This window comes from Vanessa atalanta, chromosome 24 (genome assembly GCF_905147765.1).
Source record: "Vanessa atalanta chromosome 24, ilVanAtal1.2, whole genome shotgun sequence".
NCBI classification, from domain to species: domain Eukaryota; kingdom Metazoa; phylum Arthropoda; class Insecta; order Lepidoptera; family Nymphalidae; genus Vanessa; species Vanessa atalanta.
Genome location: NC_061894.1, coordinates 6314442 through 6329755, shown reverse-complemented (window position 1 = coordinate 6329755; position 15314 = coordinate 6314442). Strand labels below are relative to the sequence as shown.

Genomic DNA, 15314 nt, shown 5'->3' with positions numbered 1-15314 from the left:
ATTACCGTTTTTTGTATCATAATTTTAAATTGTTACTTTCTTTTTATTAAACTATTATAATATATTGATTTTTATTTAATTTATGATAATTAATACTTTTTGCAGAGAAAATGTTGATAGTGTAAATATAGCCTATATTCATTGTGAAACGAGCTTTATCTAAAATGATAATAGATAGATAATTTAATGTAATTAGATAATAAGTTAAAAGTAAGTCTAAAATAATATACACAATAATTGAACAAAATTAATTCCGTAGGTAAATAGTTTTTACACATTAGAGATTATTATGCAATATCATTAATTGTGCGATGAAATGAAATAAGGAAACGAATCATCATTTTATTATGTTTAATATAGCGAACACAGTAAAAAGAGGTTTTCGAAATAAAACGTTCCTTTTTATTATTAATATCTTTATATTATTTATTCAAAATACATACTGAAATTTAACAATAAAAAGTTAAATATCGTAAAAGATTTAAAACCTTCAAATGAATCCTTCGACCTTTGACTATAATAATAAGTTTAAATAGTGCATAATAATTATGAATTGCAAAATTGTGCTAATTTGTCGCGTAATTTAAATACTTATAAGCTAATTAATGAATATGCAAAATTTTATTGTTATTATGTTCAAAAAAAAGAACAGATATATATTTCCTACCACTTGAAAATAAATGAATAGTTATTTGCCTAATTTTACTGAAACTATAACGAAAATAAATAAGAAACACTCAATCACATTTATTGTAATATGTAATAACGATAGTGATGTGTAAGTGAAGCAATTTCAACCATTCTTAATGGATTTCTTTTGTAATCATAAATTCTCATAATTATTATTCTTTGATAAAATGAGATGGACAATGATAATTTAACAGAATCACCTCGGTATTTATAACTAGATGGATAGTGAAAAACATTTGTAATACAAAATATTAATAATAAATGAGTTTTAAAACCTTAACATTCAAAAATATCTGATCTAACCATCATATAGTCATAGTATTAAAAGGATCGATAAATATTTTCTCAAATCTTAATTTAATTGAATGAAAAATATTTTGTACAATGCTATAACAATAATAAGTTAAAAGTATGAATTTCTTTTTTATATTTAAAACAAAGGTTTTTGATGATATCTTGTCAATATAACTTTAATAATTCCATTTTCGCTGAATGCTGTTGTTGTCAGTAGCTAAAAAAAATCGGTAATTATTTTTTATGATGAAAGATTTTTTTAAACGTATTGAAAAAAAGTATTTCATTATAAGTAAAGCTAATTTTAGTACTTACAAGCGTCAAAAACATAACTTTTTTGCGTATTTTATGTATCTTTTTAAAGCAGAAAATAAATGACGATATCACACTCGAGGGAAATCAATTTCTTGTCCGACCACTTCTTTGAATAAAGCAACCTTTGAAAGAATTCAATCTGACGTCTATTTCACCTTCTTCGAGCTGTAATATTAATTTCATTTATAGGACAGCATAATAAAAATCGACTTTAAAACCTGTTTGTATTTTTAGTATATATTTAGATAATTTTATCATTATCATTACATGCATCGACAGAGTTCGACAAATACTGATATTTAAGCTAGATGTTGGGAATCCATTTAAAGGTTTAGAATAAGCATATTCCAACAGTCCTATATGCACAGCTTGATTTAAAAGATGTGCATGGTTAAGAGTGCGTACTCATTTTGCATAAATGCAATGTAATCTTGATCCCTTGAAAGTCATACACCCACAATTTTCATTACAATATAATACAATAAAAGATTTGAAGAGATGCGAGCTCCTATCGAAGTATATTACAGAGTGCTAAGAATATAATATCTAATTTGGGAAAAGTATTAAATTGTCTGAATCTTTCGTTAGTCTCATTATATATTTGGCAGTACGACAGAAGACTGTGCAGATTCTATGCCGGGTAACTCTGTAATGAATGAAGAAAGAGTTAAGCAAGACTTATAAATTCAATTGTGATCATAAAACAGAGTTTTTGAAATGATTACATGAAATGGTTGGGTTCATTTTTGAAGTTATATTTGTTTTGGCGCATTTGAAAAAATTATGCCCGTGAAGTTGCTCGCTAAATCGTCAATTAACTGTCAAGTTACCTTTCAAGATAACTTCACACCATGTCTATGTACACGCACATTGATTTTAAATAATTATGCTTTGTTAGGCGGTAAAATAGAAATGTTGAAAGGCCACTGTGGTCACAGATCACTCATTTAATAAGACACTATTTGCCTCTATGACGGCATTATAACCTTTTATTAACCGACTTATTAAAAAAAAAAAATTACCGGGTCCGATACATAAAGCTCTCTGTAACAAGATGGGGACACACATTCTCGCACACATCGTGTTCGTGTCAATCCACTTAATTGGCTGCACGCGCTGCTTTGTTCACAGGCTGATTCGAATTCGTGAAAGGTCATTTCCTGAAAAGTAATTATCCGTAGATTAATTCGTAGCATATCATAGGATATCCTATGAAATTTTCATTTTTTTTAAATATATCAAATCAAAATGCATGCATTACATTTTTAGGCGAATCCTTATACTGATATTCTTTAAACGTAAAGGTTACGCCAGCATTATCGGTTAGGCATTTATCAAATATTCCCATTATCAAAAACAACCTTAAGGATGATATTCCTAGCATGTTTTTAGATTAGGGAATAATGCTGAAGCAAATCAATAACCAATGCCACTTGTTGTTGAAACAGTAATACCTATTGCGCATGTCTTTGACAATGTTGCTAATCACAAAAAAATGTGGAAAGCGTAAATATAGTTTATACTATAATACCAGTAAAGTTTTGTGAATTTTGTCTGACATATGTATAAGTAACTTTTTTATATTGTTAGTGTTGTTTATACGACATTATAAAGTCCATATGTAAATAAAAGATTGTATTATATTTGAAATAATTAGTCTTAGAATATACTTATTGAACATTAATATATATTTTAAAGTTAATAATAAAAAAAGATTGCCAATGTACGTTATATATACATAATCTTTGATTATAAAAAGTTACCAATGGTAATAAAACAATAATTATACATTTTATTTCAGTTATATATTTGTATTTTTAGTTTGCATGGGTCAAATTGCTTTAATAATATTTCAAAAATTTAAATCACAATAAAATAAAATAACCGTTATAAAAAAGTATTACTTACTTTTAACACCGGTTTTTACATCCTTAGTGCGTAATGAAAAAAATAAGTGTCAAAAGTGATATGTTTTTGTCAAACTAGTAGGAGATTTTTCTAAAAGCATAAATTATCCTCAGTGCTTTATTGTTAAAAATATAACTCTTGGTTATTGAATTCCTAAATAGTGTTTTATGACCTCGTTCTGTGCTTAAATGTGCTGTGAAGTGTCGAAACAAAGGAGTTGGGAATATTACAACACCGTGGCAAAAGAGATCACTATTCATTTAATCTGGTAAGTAGTATTTACATATGATCTTTGTAATTCTAAGTAATACATGAAGAAGGAGGAAAATATCAAAAATTTCCACTATTAAAAAAATATATATATATCTTTATATTTAATAACATATCGTAATAATTGTCTATTTTAATCGATAGAAAAGCACAAATTTGCCTCAACATATTGATACTGCCATTAACTCGAACTCATAGTGTTAAATAAATATAACGAAAGGAATATATGTTACTAAAATTGTAAAAAAAAATCGTACTATTTAAAAACAAAAGAAATTTTCGATCTATTAAAAAATCCAATTAATAATTAAAATTCATGCAATATTATATAATATGATGGTCTATTAAAAGTAATCAGTAATGTGTTAAACATTTATAGGCATTCAGATCCATTGAACTTGCAGTAAAAGTAAATTCGAAAGGAAATGTGACCCTTGTTTTCAGTGCAAGTTTAGTGCTAATGTACTAAGAACAATGAATAAAAAAAAACCAACCCTATATGGTTGTCTTACAGCCTATTTTACTAAAACATTGTAGAATTACTCATAGTTTCAAATCGTCGATCAAATATGGCTTCTATTATGTATTAGAATAAGGTTGTTTTTTCAATACAACTTTAATTGTATGCAATAACATTGTTTTAGTGCAATTTTATAATCATCGTTTTTTGCCGTTGATACAGAATTTTTTTGCTTCTTTAATGAGGTGTTTTATGATATTAATCTACATGATCTAATCATAGTTTATATAATTTTTTGAAGTACTATGTATATTTAAAAAACAATTTGTTTTTTGCCCTTATTAACAAACATTGCCCAAAGTTTTAATTTTTGTTTCAGTTTTATGTAATTTAGGTTGCAAAATTTGCATATATAATCATTTCAGAATTACGAATGCCACTAAATTGGCTATGACTAAGCTCGATCCTTTCCCTTTATAAAAAACATAATTTTACTTTAGTTACTTGACTGACTTTTGTATCTATCTTTATTTAATTAAGACTTTTTGATATGTACTTTCAATTAGTCATAAAAACAAAAGAACCTTACCTGTGTAATTTTTGTGTTACAATAGAATTTACATTTGTAATCTATAGTAGGTTGACATGATTACTATTGAATATTTTGATGATTAGGAATTACTCTTAAGTTACTGTAGCCTATTCTAATGGAAGTAGGAAAAAAGATAAACAAACCTTAGATTTACGTATTTCATGCAATTTGCTAATAACTAAGCTATATTGGGCACTACTAAGTGTTTATGATTAATATATCTTTATTTATAATATAACACTATGACACTTAACTTATTTCTACTTTAAATTTCTTCCAAAATTCAAATTATTATTAAAAATTTTTAAATTATTTAAACAAGGAATATCTTGATTGTGTGACTATAAACATTAAAGTCTTCAATCGATATATATAATGTTAAAAAAAATTCAAGTAATTATTAGGCAATGATGATGGTCCTTATGACTGATTTTCGTTACAGTGGCCATTCACAAGTGATGACAGAACCTGTGACAGGCATGTGATGTTACAGGTGTGTGCAAAGATAAAATTGCACCGTCCATTTCCACATTCTTACATGATGGTAAATTTGAGCTTTCAGGGGATGGGCAACTCTTGGACTGGGTCATACATTTTCATTGTCTGTCCTAAGTTTTCCACATATAACCATATTAGATATATGAGGCAATTTAGTTCAGACTTTACATGATATTGAAACAATACAATAGGAGAAAGTGAGCCATAATAGGTGTTAATATATGTTAATAATGACTGTGTTTTATGTATGAGTCTAACCGTTACACTAACTGAACATATATTGAATTTCATATATCCTTTAATAATTAGGTGTATGATAGTGGTAGCCGCATTTGTCTTCAGTGTCTTCGGCAAACTGGTGGTGAGACTTGTCTCACGAAACATACGACTGAATTGTAAAGTCAGTATCATGTCTCAGCCTTCCTTATTGAATATTGTTTAGCGTGTGTATAGTTGAACAATAATGACACTCTTTGATTTGACATTCAAAAAGAGGGCAGCATTGTTTAATTAAATAACATCCCACGAAATAGTATGGACACATTATTTTAAGATAAATTTGACAAATTTATCGAATTTCGTTATCATTATATGTCAGTGCAATGGTGTTGTATTATAGATAATTATATATTAATCATAAAGTCTTAGTAGTGAAAAACATCGCCAAGTTATTAGCAAATCGCATGAAATACAAGGTACGTAAATATAAGGTTTGTTTATCATTTTTCCGACTTTCATTGGAATATGCTATAGTGAAGGTAGGATATGGTATACCGCCTAAATTGTTTCCGGTCATGTCGGATTTTCCGTCCCATTGGAATATAATTGCACCTGTTTGCGCACACACTCGTGCAATATAATATGTCCTGTTGGCTTGTCTCCCTTAAGATATGCCGCCGTAGCAGAAATAGGTCAGGACGATGTTTTAATTAGTATAAGGTACCTCTAGGTAAGGTACTTTTTGAAAGAATTTTGCCAGTTTTATGTGAAATTAAAATTCAGTGGGAAGAATACACGAATACTGATATTTTGCTCTTGATAATTGATACAATCAATTTAATGTCTTATCATAATTTATAATCATCAGTCTATGGATTTATTAAAAAAAATATTTAGTTCTGGTAATTTGCTTTACTTCGCATTTTTTAAGAACGCAACCAGGTCACGAGTGAAGCTTTTATCCCAAGGAGGTCAGGTCATACATCGCTGTTTAAAGATCTTTTTAAAAAAAGAATTGGGTTGGAAATGTTTTATCTATAGAAACTGAAAGTTTTTTTTTTTAACAATGTTTTATATGGACTTTTAAAGTATAACTTCTATCGGTAATGACAATAATACTTCAAATTGAAAAGATCTATTAAGGACGGAACTGCACGTGTTTTAGTTATTTTTTATTGTGTTTATGCCGATGCAACTATGACAGTGTTATCACAAAATAGTTATCTTCAAACGAAAGCGTAATAAATAATTTTGTTTTATAATTCCATTTGACAATATGGCGGGACATGTATCGTAAATAGATTTAAGTCACTAATTTTCTTTTGTAAGATATTCAATTGTTCAATGTCTAAAATAGATGACGTTCACAGATTAATCTTCTAGTATCTTCTACGTGATATTTGCGAAATTATTTTCTTGCGTCATTGGTATAACTACAAGAAAATAATTGAACTGACAATAAATACCTATTGTAGAAATTACTGCACCAATTTACTGGGTGGTCATACTTTGTGCAAGTCCTGCTGGGTGGCTATCTCTTACTTATAATAATATATTCTTCCGCTAAGCAGCAATATATAGTATTGTTGTGTTAAAGATATGTTTGTTTGTAATATTATTTACTTGGTGGTAGAGCAAGCCCGTCTGGGTAGGTACCACTCACTCATCAAATAATCTACCGCCAAACAGCAGTACTCAGTATTGTTGTGTTCCGGTTTGAAGGGTGAGTGAGCCAATGTAACTAAAGGCACAAAGGACATAACATCTTAGTTTTCAAAGTTGGTGGCGCATTGGCGAGGTAAGGAATAGGTAATATTTCTTACAGCCCCATTGTCTATGAGCGATGGTGACCACTTACCATCAGACCCACATGCTCGTCCGCCAACTTATATCATAAAAAAAATCGATAAACTCTGTTGTGATAGATCAGCGGCACGCCCATTATCAGTAGGAGCTTTTGGTACAGGGTTCATTGGTCTCGGCAATTAACCACAATGATACAAGCAATCACAAATTATAAAGTAGGTATATTATAACCATCAGAGTTGCGTGAACCAACGGTCCCGTTTGGAAGGTCCGAACTGTATCGCTCTCTATACTAAAATTTGACTCACCGCTCTCAAAAGAATTAAAAATGTAACAGTTGTCCCTTCAAACGATTCCGATCACGTGACTCATTACGTCACGGCGTTCACACCCCACAGATACAACAAATCTGAGTTACTAATTATTCGTAATCGACGACATATATTATATTTATGTTATATACGAGTCGAGATGGCCCAGTGGTTAGAATGTGTGCATATTAACCGATGATTTCGGGTTCAAACCCAGGCAAGTACCACTGAATTTTCATGTGCTTAATTTGTGTCTTTATAATTCATATCAAGCTCGGAGGTGAAGTAAGCATAGTGAGGAACCAGCACGTGTCTAATTTCAACGAAATTCTGCCACATGTGTATTCCACCAACTCGCATTGGAGCAGCGTGGTGGAATATGCTCCAAACCTCCTCAAAGGAGAGGCCTTACCCCAGCAGTGTGAAATTTACAGGCTGTTAATATATATATGTATGTATGTTATATAATATCATTTTCTTTATTTTTAAATTTAAACCCGTGCGATTCCGGAGCGCGTCATTAGTACGATATATTTTTGAGTATTTTAGTTTTATATCTGTGTTAGGTCGAGAGTTATCGCAAATTTAAGTTTATTTGCTATCGTTGGGTTGCCGACTGACCTCATTAAACGCAATTATTCATCAGAGAGGCAAAACAAAATAATTAAAACGATAGCCAGCATATTTAAGTTAATGTGCTTGTTAAATAAAACAAACATTCAATATATTATAATCTAGTTGTTGATAAAAAATATTAAAGTAAATATTTTGTTACTTTCGTTTGAATTTTTATTTTCTTTTTATAGGTTTGTTCTTCAATTTAAAAGTTTTCGTAATGTCATAAAATTATGAAGAAAACAGCTAATTAGTTATGGCTATTTACAACGTGGGTTACATTTAACGGAATTATAAAGAATTGATATAAATGCAGGTTGCCTCACGATGTTTTCCTTCAGCGCCAATTACGAGATGAATTATAACCACAAATTAAGGACATAAAAAATCAGTGGTGCTTGCCTGTATTTGAACCCGTTTCCCATCCCCTTTTTTATTGAGGAACGGCTCTAATATCGAATCCATATAACAAAAAAATACATGAAATAAAGAAATTTACAAACAGTAATAATTGTAGTGTCAGTATTAATGTTTTTATTATTTTCTTCTAAAGACAATAATGGTTGATAGTGTAATATAGCGCGACCGTGATGTCGTGAACGTTTAGTGAGTGTGGAACCGCACCAACTATTTGTATAGTAGCTGGTCCGTTTATCTTGTGTTATTGTTTATCTTGTTACCGTGTGATTGTTGTCGTCAAACTTTTATCTTTTTTATTTCATACCTAATTTGAAGATCACCCAAAACTGTCGGGCGTATTTGATAAAATAAAAAATATTGATATATTTATAACAGATTTGTTAGACACTGCTTCCTTCCGCTTGAATTGTAACACATTTACATTTAATTCTATATTGTAACATGACGATTCTAAAGTGCTTTTATGAGGCTACCCGAATAAAGAATATTTTATTTTGTCAGATACATAAACAGACGTCTATAGTAGTTTTTGTTAGCCTCATGCCGAATTTTGAATCGACTTATGTAATTTAAATTTCTTAGCAATTGTAAACACATTTATAGTCTGTTCCAATGACAGGTGTAAAGTTGAACAAGCAACTTCGTCCTTGGTTTTAGTTGACATTATTGTTCGTGATCTAAAACAATTTAAAGTCTATTCCAATCGCAGAAGGAATAAAGGTAAACAAACCTTAGATTTACGTATTCCATGCGATTTGCCATATTGTGCACTACTAACAGTTCTTTATTAATATTTCATTATTTATGATACAATAATATTCCACATAATGACTTGTATCCACATAAATTTTACTCCTAAAGTTCCGATAGCAGCTTCGTCGACGTTCAAATTTAGATTTTTTCGAAAATCCATAATTAATATCATAGATTATTCAAGCTCTCGACCAATGATATCACGTCAAATCAATGTCAAATGTTGTTTATTTGGCTTTGGTCCTACTGTGGTTGGAGTCGATTCTATAGTCTACTATATAATTTTAAGATGAATTGATATAAATGAATATATAAAATGCCGTTGCAATTATGATGAAGTTGTTATGTTAAATTTCGAGGTAATTAATATGTGAGTACTGTTGTATTATAAATAAAGATATATTAAACGAGAATTGTCTGTAGTACATAATATAGCGAAGCTATTAAACTCAAACTCCTTTATTCAATATAGAAGTATTACACTTACTTATTGATTGTCTAATTTGACAACACTACCACCGGTTCGGAAAAGAAAATACCATGACCTGAGAAGAACCGGCGAAAGAAACTCAGCGGGTCTTTTTTTGTCAAATTTATTATTTACATATTTTCAATATGAAAAGAAATAGCCAGAAGGCGATCGTTTCATTCTCAAGGCGTGCTATCAATTATAGACTTTCACACACACGCGGTCCTTAATATATATTTTTTTAATTTGGCAACATAGGCATTTTTAACGCTTTTTATGATCCTCTTGTTGAACCGTCTACATCATATTAGATGTATGGAATATCTTAATTTAAGATTTGTTTATCTTTACTCCTCCTTCCATTGGAATGAATACTTATCACATAAACTTGTCTTAGTACCAAAATACGTGACGACTTTAGTCTAACCAGTTACAATAAGCCGGTTGAACTTCCGTGCGACAAAAAACGTCCTGTTGACATTCAATTTTTTATTACATTGACGTACGTACAATAGTCGATACCTGAATTATTTTAATATTATTATTTTACATCGTTTGTTTTGTGTTGCATTCTAGAGCTCGCCGAGACGGTTGCCTCTTAATAATTCTAATGTTAGGAAGATGTTTGGTTAGACTTATTGATTATTAAGATTTATATATCAATATAATGTCAACTGTTTCTCTTTTACTTTTCTCATTTAGTGATAGGGCTTTGTGCAAGTCCGCCTGGATAAGTACCATATTTTTCCACCAAAGAGTACTTAGTTTTGTTTTGTTCCGGCTTGAAGTATGCGAGCTAAGGTCATTCTACGAGGGACATAATAACTTAGCTCCCAAGGCTGGTAGCAATGACCATTGTGCGGTTCTCGATCACGTAACACCAGATTAACAATTGAACAGTCCTATAACCTATTATATAAATATATGGATAATAAGGTTATAGTATTAAGACATCACGGTCGCGCTATAATATTCTATTAATCATTATTATTTTTGAGAGAAAAAGTATTAAAAACTTTAATAATGACAATAAAATTGTTTGTCAATTCTTTTATTTCATTTGTTTTTCTTGTATGGATTCTGTGCGTAATACAAACCTAATAAATTATATAATATGAACATGAATATTATACGTTAGAGCGTCACATTGTTTGTTAATAAAACGAAACGAACAAAGACATTGTATTTGTATGTTTTAAAAAATGATTCATATCTATAAATGCTATGATTTCAGAATTAGGTTTTATTTATAACTTTTATTCGACTATTATGATTACTTGAATGGAATGTTTATCTTGTAAATCAACTGATGTCCAAATAGGACAATTTGATTTTTTTTGTCAGTGGAATAAAATACGGATTTAGTCGTTTATAAATTGATGAATTAGTTTTCTAGTTTTAGGTTAAGGGTTAACAAAGAATCAGCTACTGTTATAATTAAAAGTATGTAACCACGAGCCGAGATGGCCTAGCGGTTAGAACGCGTGCATCTTAACCGATGATTGCAGGTTCAAACCCAGGCAAGCACCACTGTATTTTCACGTGCTTAATTTGTGTATATAATTCATTTCATACTCGGCGGTGAAGGAAAACATCGCGAGGAAACTTTCATGTGTCTAATTTCAACGAAATTCTGCCACATGTGAATCCTCCAACTTGCGTTGGAGCAGAGTAGTGGAATATGCTCCAAACCTTCTCCTCAAAGGGAGAGGAGGCCTTAGCCCATCAGTGGGAAATTTACAGACTGTTAATTGAATGTAAAATGTAACTACGACCGTACTGGACAATCGTTCGTGTCTTCTCCATCGCACGTAACACTGGCAAAATAATATGCCACAACTAAAAGTAATTACAAAAAATGAAAATTATGTAGTGAACATCGAAATGAATAAAGTAGTCGTAGAAAGGAGTTTTCTTACGCTTGTTTTTTTAAGAATCTTGGCAACATCATCATCATTTGTCCTTATCCCATTTATCTGAAGTCGATTTAGTCTATTTTCAAACGACGACAAAAACTTAGCCGTAGTTCTGTAGTGGACACCTGGGGCTGGCCGCTTGCTGCCAATCGTTGAATATGCTTTAATTATGAAGATTATTTCTTTTACGTAATCAATCAGAACTTTTAACTTCATGTCCATTTAAATAAAAAATATTTACAATGAAATGTCACATTAATCTTCATTTTAGAGTGAATTAGATGGACTTGTAATAGGCCTAAGATATTTAGGGATTATTGTTGCAAAACAGATGTTTATCATCGAAATCTAAAAATAGTATCGTGTGTCGAAATGTTATTATTCTGATGTAACTGTTTTCACAGTGTTTAGGTCTGACAAGTCAAGGTATGGCATCTGGTCTTCTAAATTGCAATTGCTAATATTAGGACTTGGTAAATATCTCAATAATTAATAGCCCTTCTATAAACATAAATAAAGAGATTATATGTTGTCAACTTAGTAAAAATGTTGGTGACATTACATTTGGTGACATATTTGCTCGTTTGCCAAATTTTACATACAAAATATATGTCTTTACTTCCATTGTATAAGTTACCGTCCATCGCCCATGGACATCTGCAACACTGCGGGGCTTGTAAGAATAGGTTCTTTTCTCGAAGTTTCCTAAGTGAAATCGGTTCGGAACAAGTGTTGGCGAATGTAGTTTCATAGAGTTGTTTTGCGAGGCAGAAAATGCTTTAAAAATCGCGCTGTTGTGGATTTTCGGACATCGAGGTGATGCCAATAGAATATGAAATTCTGACGCGATATCCGTTGGTAAAAAGTAGTAAAATTGTCTATGTCAAAGCATCATTTTCTTTGACATAGACAATTTTAATTAATTAGATCTGAGTATTATATTTGACATTACACCAGAAGGCTATTGCTGATTACTCAGTAATAGCCTTCTATGTGACGCCGAATAACAATACGTCATAATAATTGTATATAGTAAATAGTTAAGCAAGATTTATAAACTTAATGATGATAACAATACAAATCGTACACAAACATCCATAACATTAAGCCTTTAACAATACGTACAGTTATTATTCACGACCGGATTTCATAAGGTTATGATACATAAATATCAAACTGATAACTGATAATGTATTTACTGGTAACGGTAATAAAGTCTAATTTACAGTGTGCGATGTTTATTTACCTTTTAAATGGAACCTAGTCGATTTTCTTCAGTGCATTCGGTACACTTGTACTGAATCGCGGGCTGAATAAGGTTGGGGTTACATTAAATGAGCGTTTTATTTGTAAGGCTTCCTCACATAGAAGCTGCGATGATGATCCACAACATCTGAAGAAGAGAAACCAGCATTGTATAGTCCATTCCAACCAAAAGAGTACAAAAACCAAATAAACAACATTTCATAAAGAAATGACGTGACTAATATATTCACAATATATATGTATGTGCACAAAAATGGCGTTTTGAACGTCGACGAAACTGGTATATATAATAGTGTTGTATTATAAATAAAGATATATTAGTAAAGAACTGTTAGTAGTGAATTGACATACATTAAACGTTAAGACTTGGTAAAGCTTCGCCCGGGAGCGATTGAGCAAAGATATACCGACCTAAGGATAAGTAGATCTTCAGATTAAAGAATAAAATGTTCTAGTTTTATTGGAATAACGGAGATGCCGTTTCCGTAATTGAGGATATGTTCCATTTAAGTTCTTAGTTTAATTTCATTAGTTGTACTAAAAGAGTACAGATGATTTTCTAATGTCACGTAGGATGGAGAAGACACGAAGATTAACCAGTAGGTCGAGGAGGATTTGTTTTCTGTGTCAGGAGAAATGTGTCTGAGTGCACTTGTATTTGCGAATACATTTATGTATTGTCAAAAAGTCACATTCGATGCAAAGTTCTGCACACTTGGCTAGTTTCCTTAAACAATGATCGCCGTGGTGTTGGTCAGAATGACATAATACTACTGAGGATTAAGCACCTTTTCGAGTGGCCTCGATGGCCAATCGCCTATATGGTCGTAATAAGATCTTGAAATATGTTAATACTAGCTATTAAAACTTTTTAGACATTAGCAGCATGTAAATTTCCCACTGCTGGGCCTAAGCCTCTCCCTTTGAGGAGAAGGTTTGGAACACATTCCACCACGCTGCTCCAATGCGGGTTGGTGGAATACACATGTGGCAGAATTTCGATGAAATTAGACACATGCAGGTTTCCTCACGTTTTCCTACACCGCCGAGCACGAGATGAATTATAAACACAAATTAAGCAATTATTAAAAGTTACTGAAGATTAACTACGTGTATACAGGGTTTTATTGTTTTGTACCACTGTGGATATCTGAGGATCTATTAAGGAACGTAGCGGCTTGACAAAGTGGTTGTGGCTGTAGCCGCTTCGGTATTCATTGAAACCGATTTTTGGATGTAATCACGACCGCCGTTTAAGGTTTGTCCATAGGTAAACTCAAAGCAACCGCTTTTTGATAACTTACTACATCTGAGTTAGAATATTATAAAATGTCGCCAGCAACATTCTTCAACAATCCTTAGTTATAAAAACCGACTATATGTGGTCATGACAATTAAATATGCCGGTAAAATGCTAGTCAAGCTATACAATTTCAATAACAACCTTTTTGTTATTTTTATTTTTTTGTCTAGACGGAAAATTTAATAAAGACTTACAAGTTTATAGTGCCTATCTATAAATCTTGTTAGAAATTAACTCTAAACCTTTTCAGAACGTAGATTGGAATGTGAAAATTTGGAAATACCTGAACTGACTGGGTTATGATGTTTTTACGGTTTGGAGCATCGAGGCAACCAATAGTAAAAGTGAAACACCATCATCTCCAACGTTTGGAACTGTTCCTCGAGTATATTACAGTAGATCTCTTTATATTGATCTACTTGATTATCGTTTTCAAAGAAGAAGATAAGTTATGCGAATTAAATCACAGGAACAGAAGTATGCATTGTAATTATTTTAATAAAAATGTATTGTTTAATTGAAAACTTTTTTCTCTTTGAAATTAGGCCCTCGAAAACCGCTCGTTAGTACGTTCTATATCCTTACCCTTTCGTTTCGGTTTACATCTGAAACGTTACTTAATTAATGAACCTTATTACGACGGTTTAAAGGTCAAAATGATTGTTTAAATGCGTGTATAATGGTGTCGCAGTCGTCAAACGAATATGCGGCTTTTTGCATACGATCTAAAGACGTTTTTCGTTTTCAATATTCAATGAATATGAAGCTGTTTTTTATCTAATGTGGTAAAGTGTTTTGTGGAGAAATGTAAATAAATTATATGCTACAATTTATGTTACGTTAATTTATAATAATTTTAGAAGGAGAAAATAGAATATGTATATATTTACCAAAACTGTACCAGTATGGGAAAAGTAAAAGCCTGCAAATGTTCCTACTATTGGTCTTAGACCGTATTTCCTTTTGAGGAGAAAATTTGGAGCTTATTTCACTTCCCATAAGCTAGGATGCCCATTTTACAGAGATGTTCAAGTGTCTTTGCTTTATAGTTTAATTCCTTTGGGACATTCCTTTTTTTCCATATAAATTTGCTGCAAACTTAAAATTTTTCATCACTCCGTCCTCAATTGTGCAATGTTAATTCTAATTTCCTATTGAAGTTAAAATATAGAAGATTCTCAAAGTAAATATATAATTTAAATACTGCAT

General features: G+C 31.1%; 2 protein-coding genes across 4 annotated transcripts in view; one reads left to right on the top strand and one right to left on the bottom strand.

Moving 5' to 3' along the window:
- Positions 1 to 515: 515 nt before the first annotated feature.
- LOC125073271 lies at positions 516 to 2726 on the bottom strand. The gene is made up of 4 exons (XM_047684024.1): positions 2561 to 2726; positions 2322 to 2459; positions 1300 to 1464; positions 516 to 1201 (listed from the first exon to the last, which is right to left on the bottom strand). Exons 1-3 carry the CDS (start codon positions 2681 to 2683, stop codon positions 1384 to 1386), a joined length of 342 nt encoding a protein of 113 aa, XP_047539980.1. The 5' UTR covers positions 2684 to 2726; the 3' UTR covers positions 516 to 1201; positions 1300 to 1383.
- Positions 2727 to 3275: 549 nt separating this feature from the next.
- The window catches only part of LOC125073270, a 100738-nt gene continuing 88699 nt past the window's right edge, over positions 3276 to 15314 (top strand). For 2 of the 3 annotated variants that reach the window (XR_007120039.1, XM_047684021.1), the window contains exon 1: positions 3277 to 3475. The gene's annotated coding sequence lies outside the window, so the exon portion shown is untranslated. Of the gene's footprint in view, positions 3476 to 15314 lie in introns of all 3 variants that reach the window. The other variant, XM_047684023.1, reaches the window with a different exon arrangement.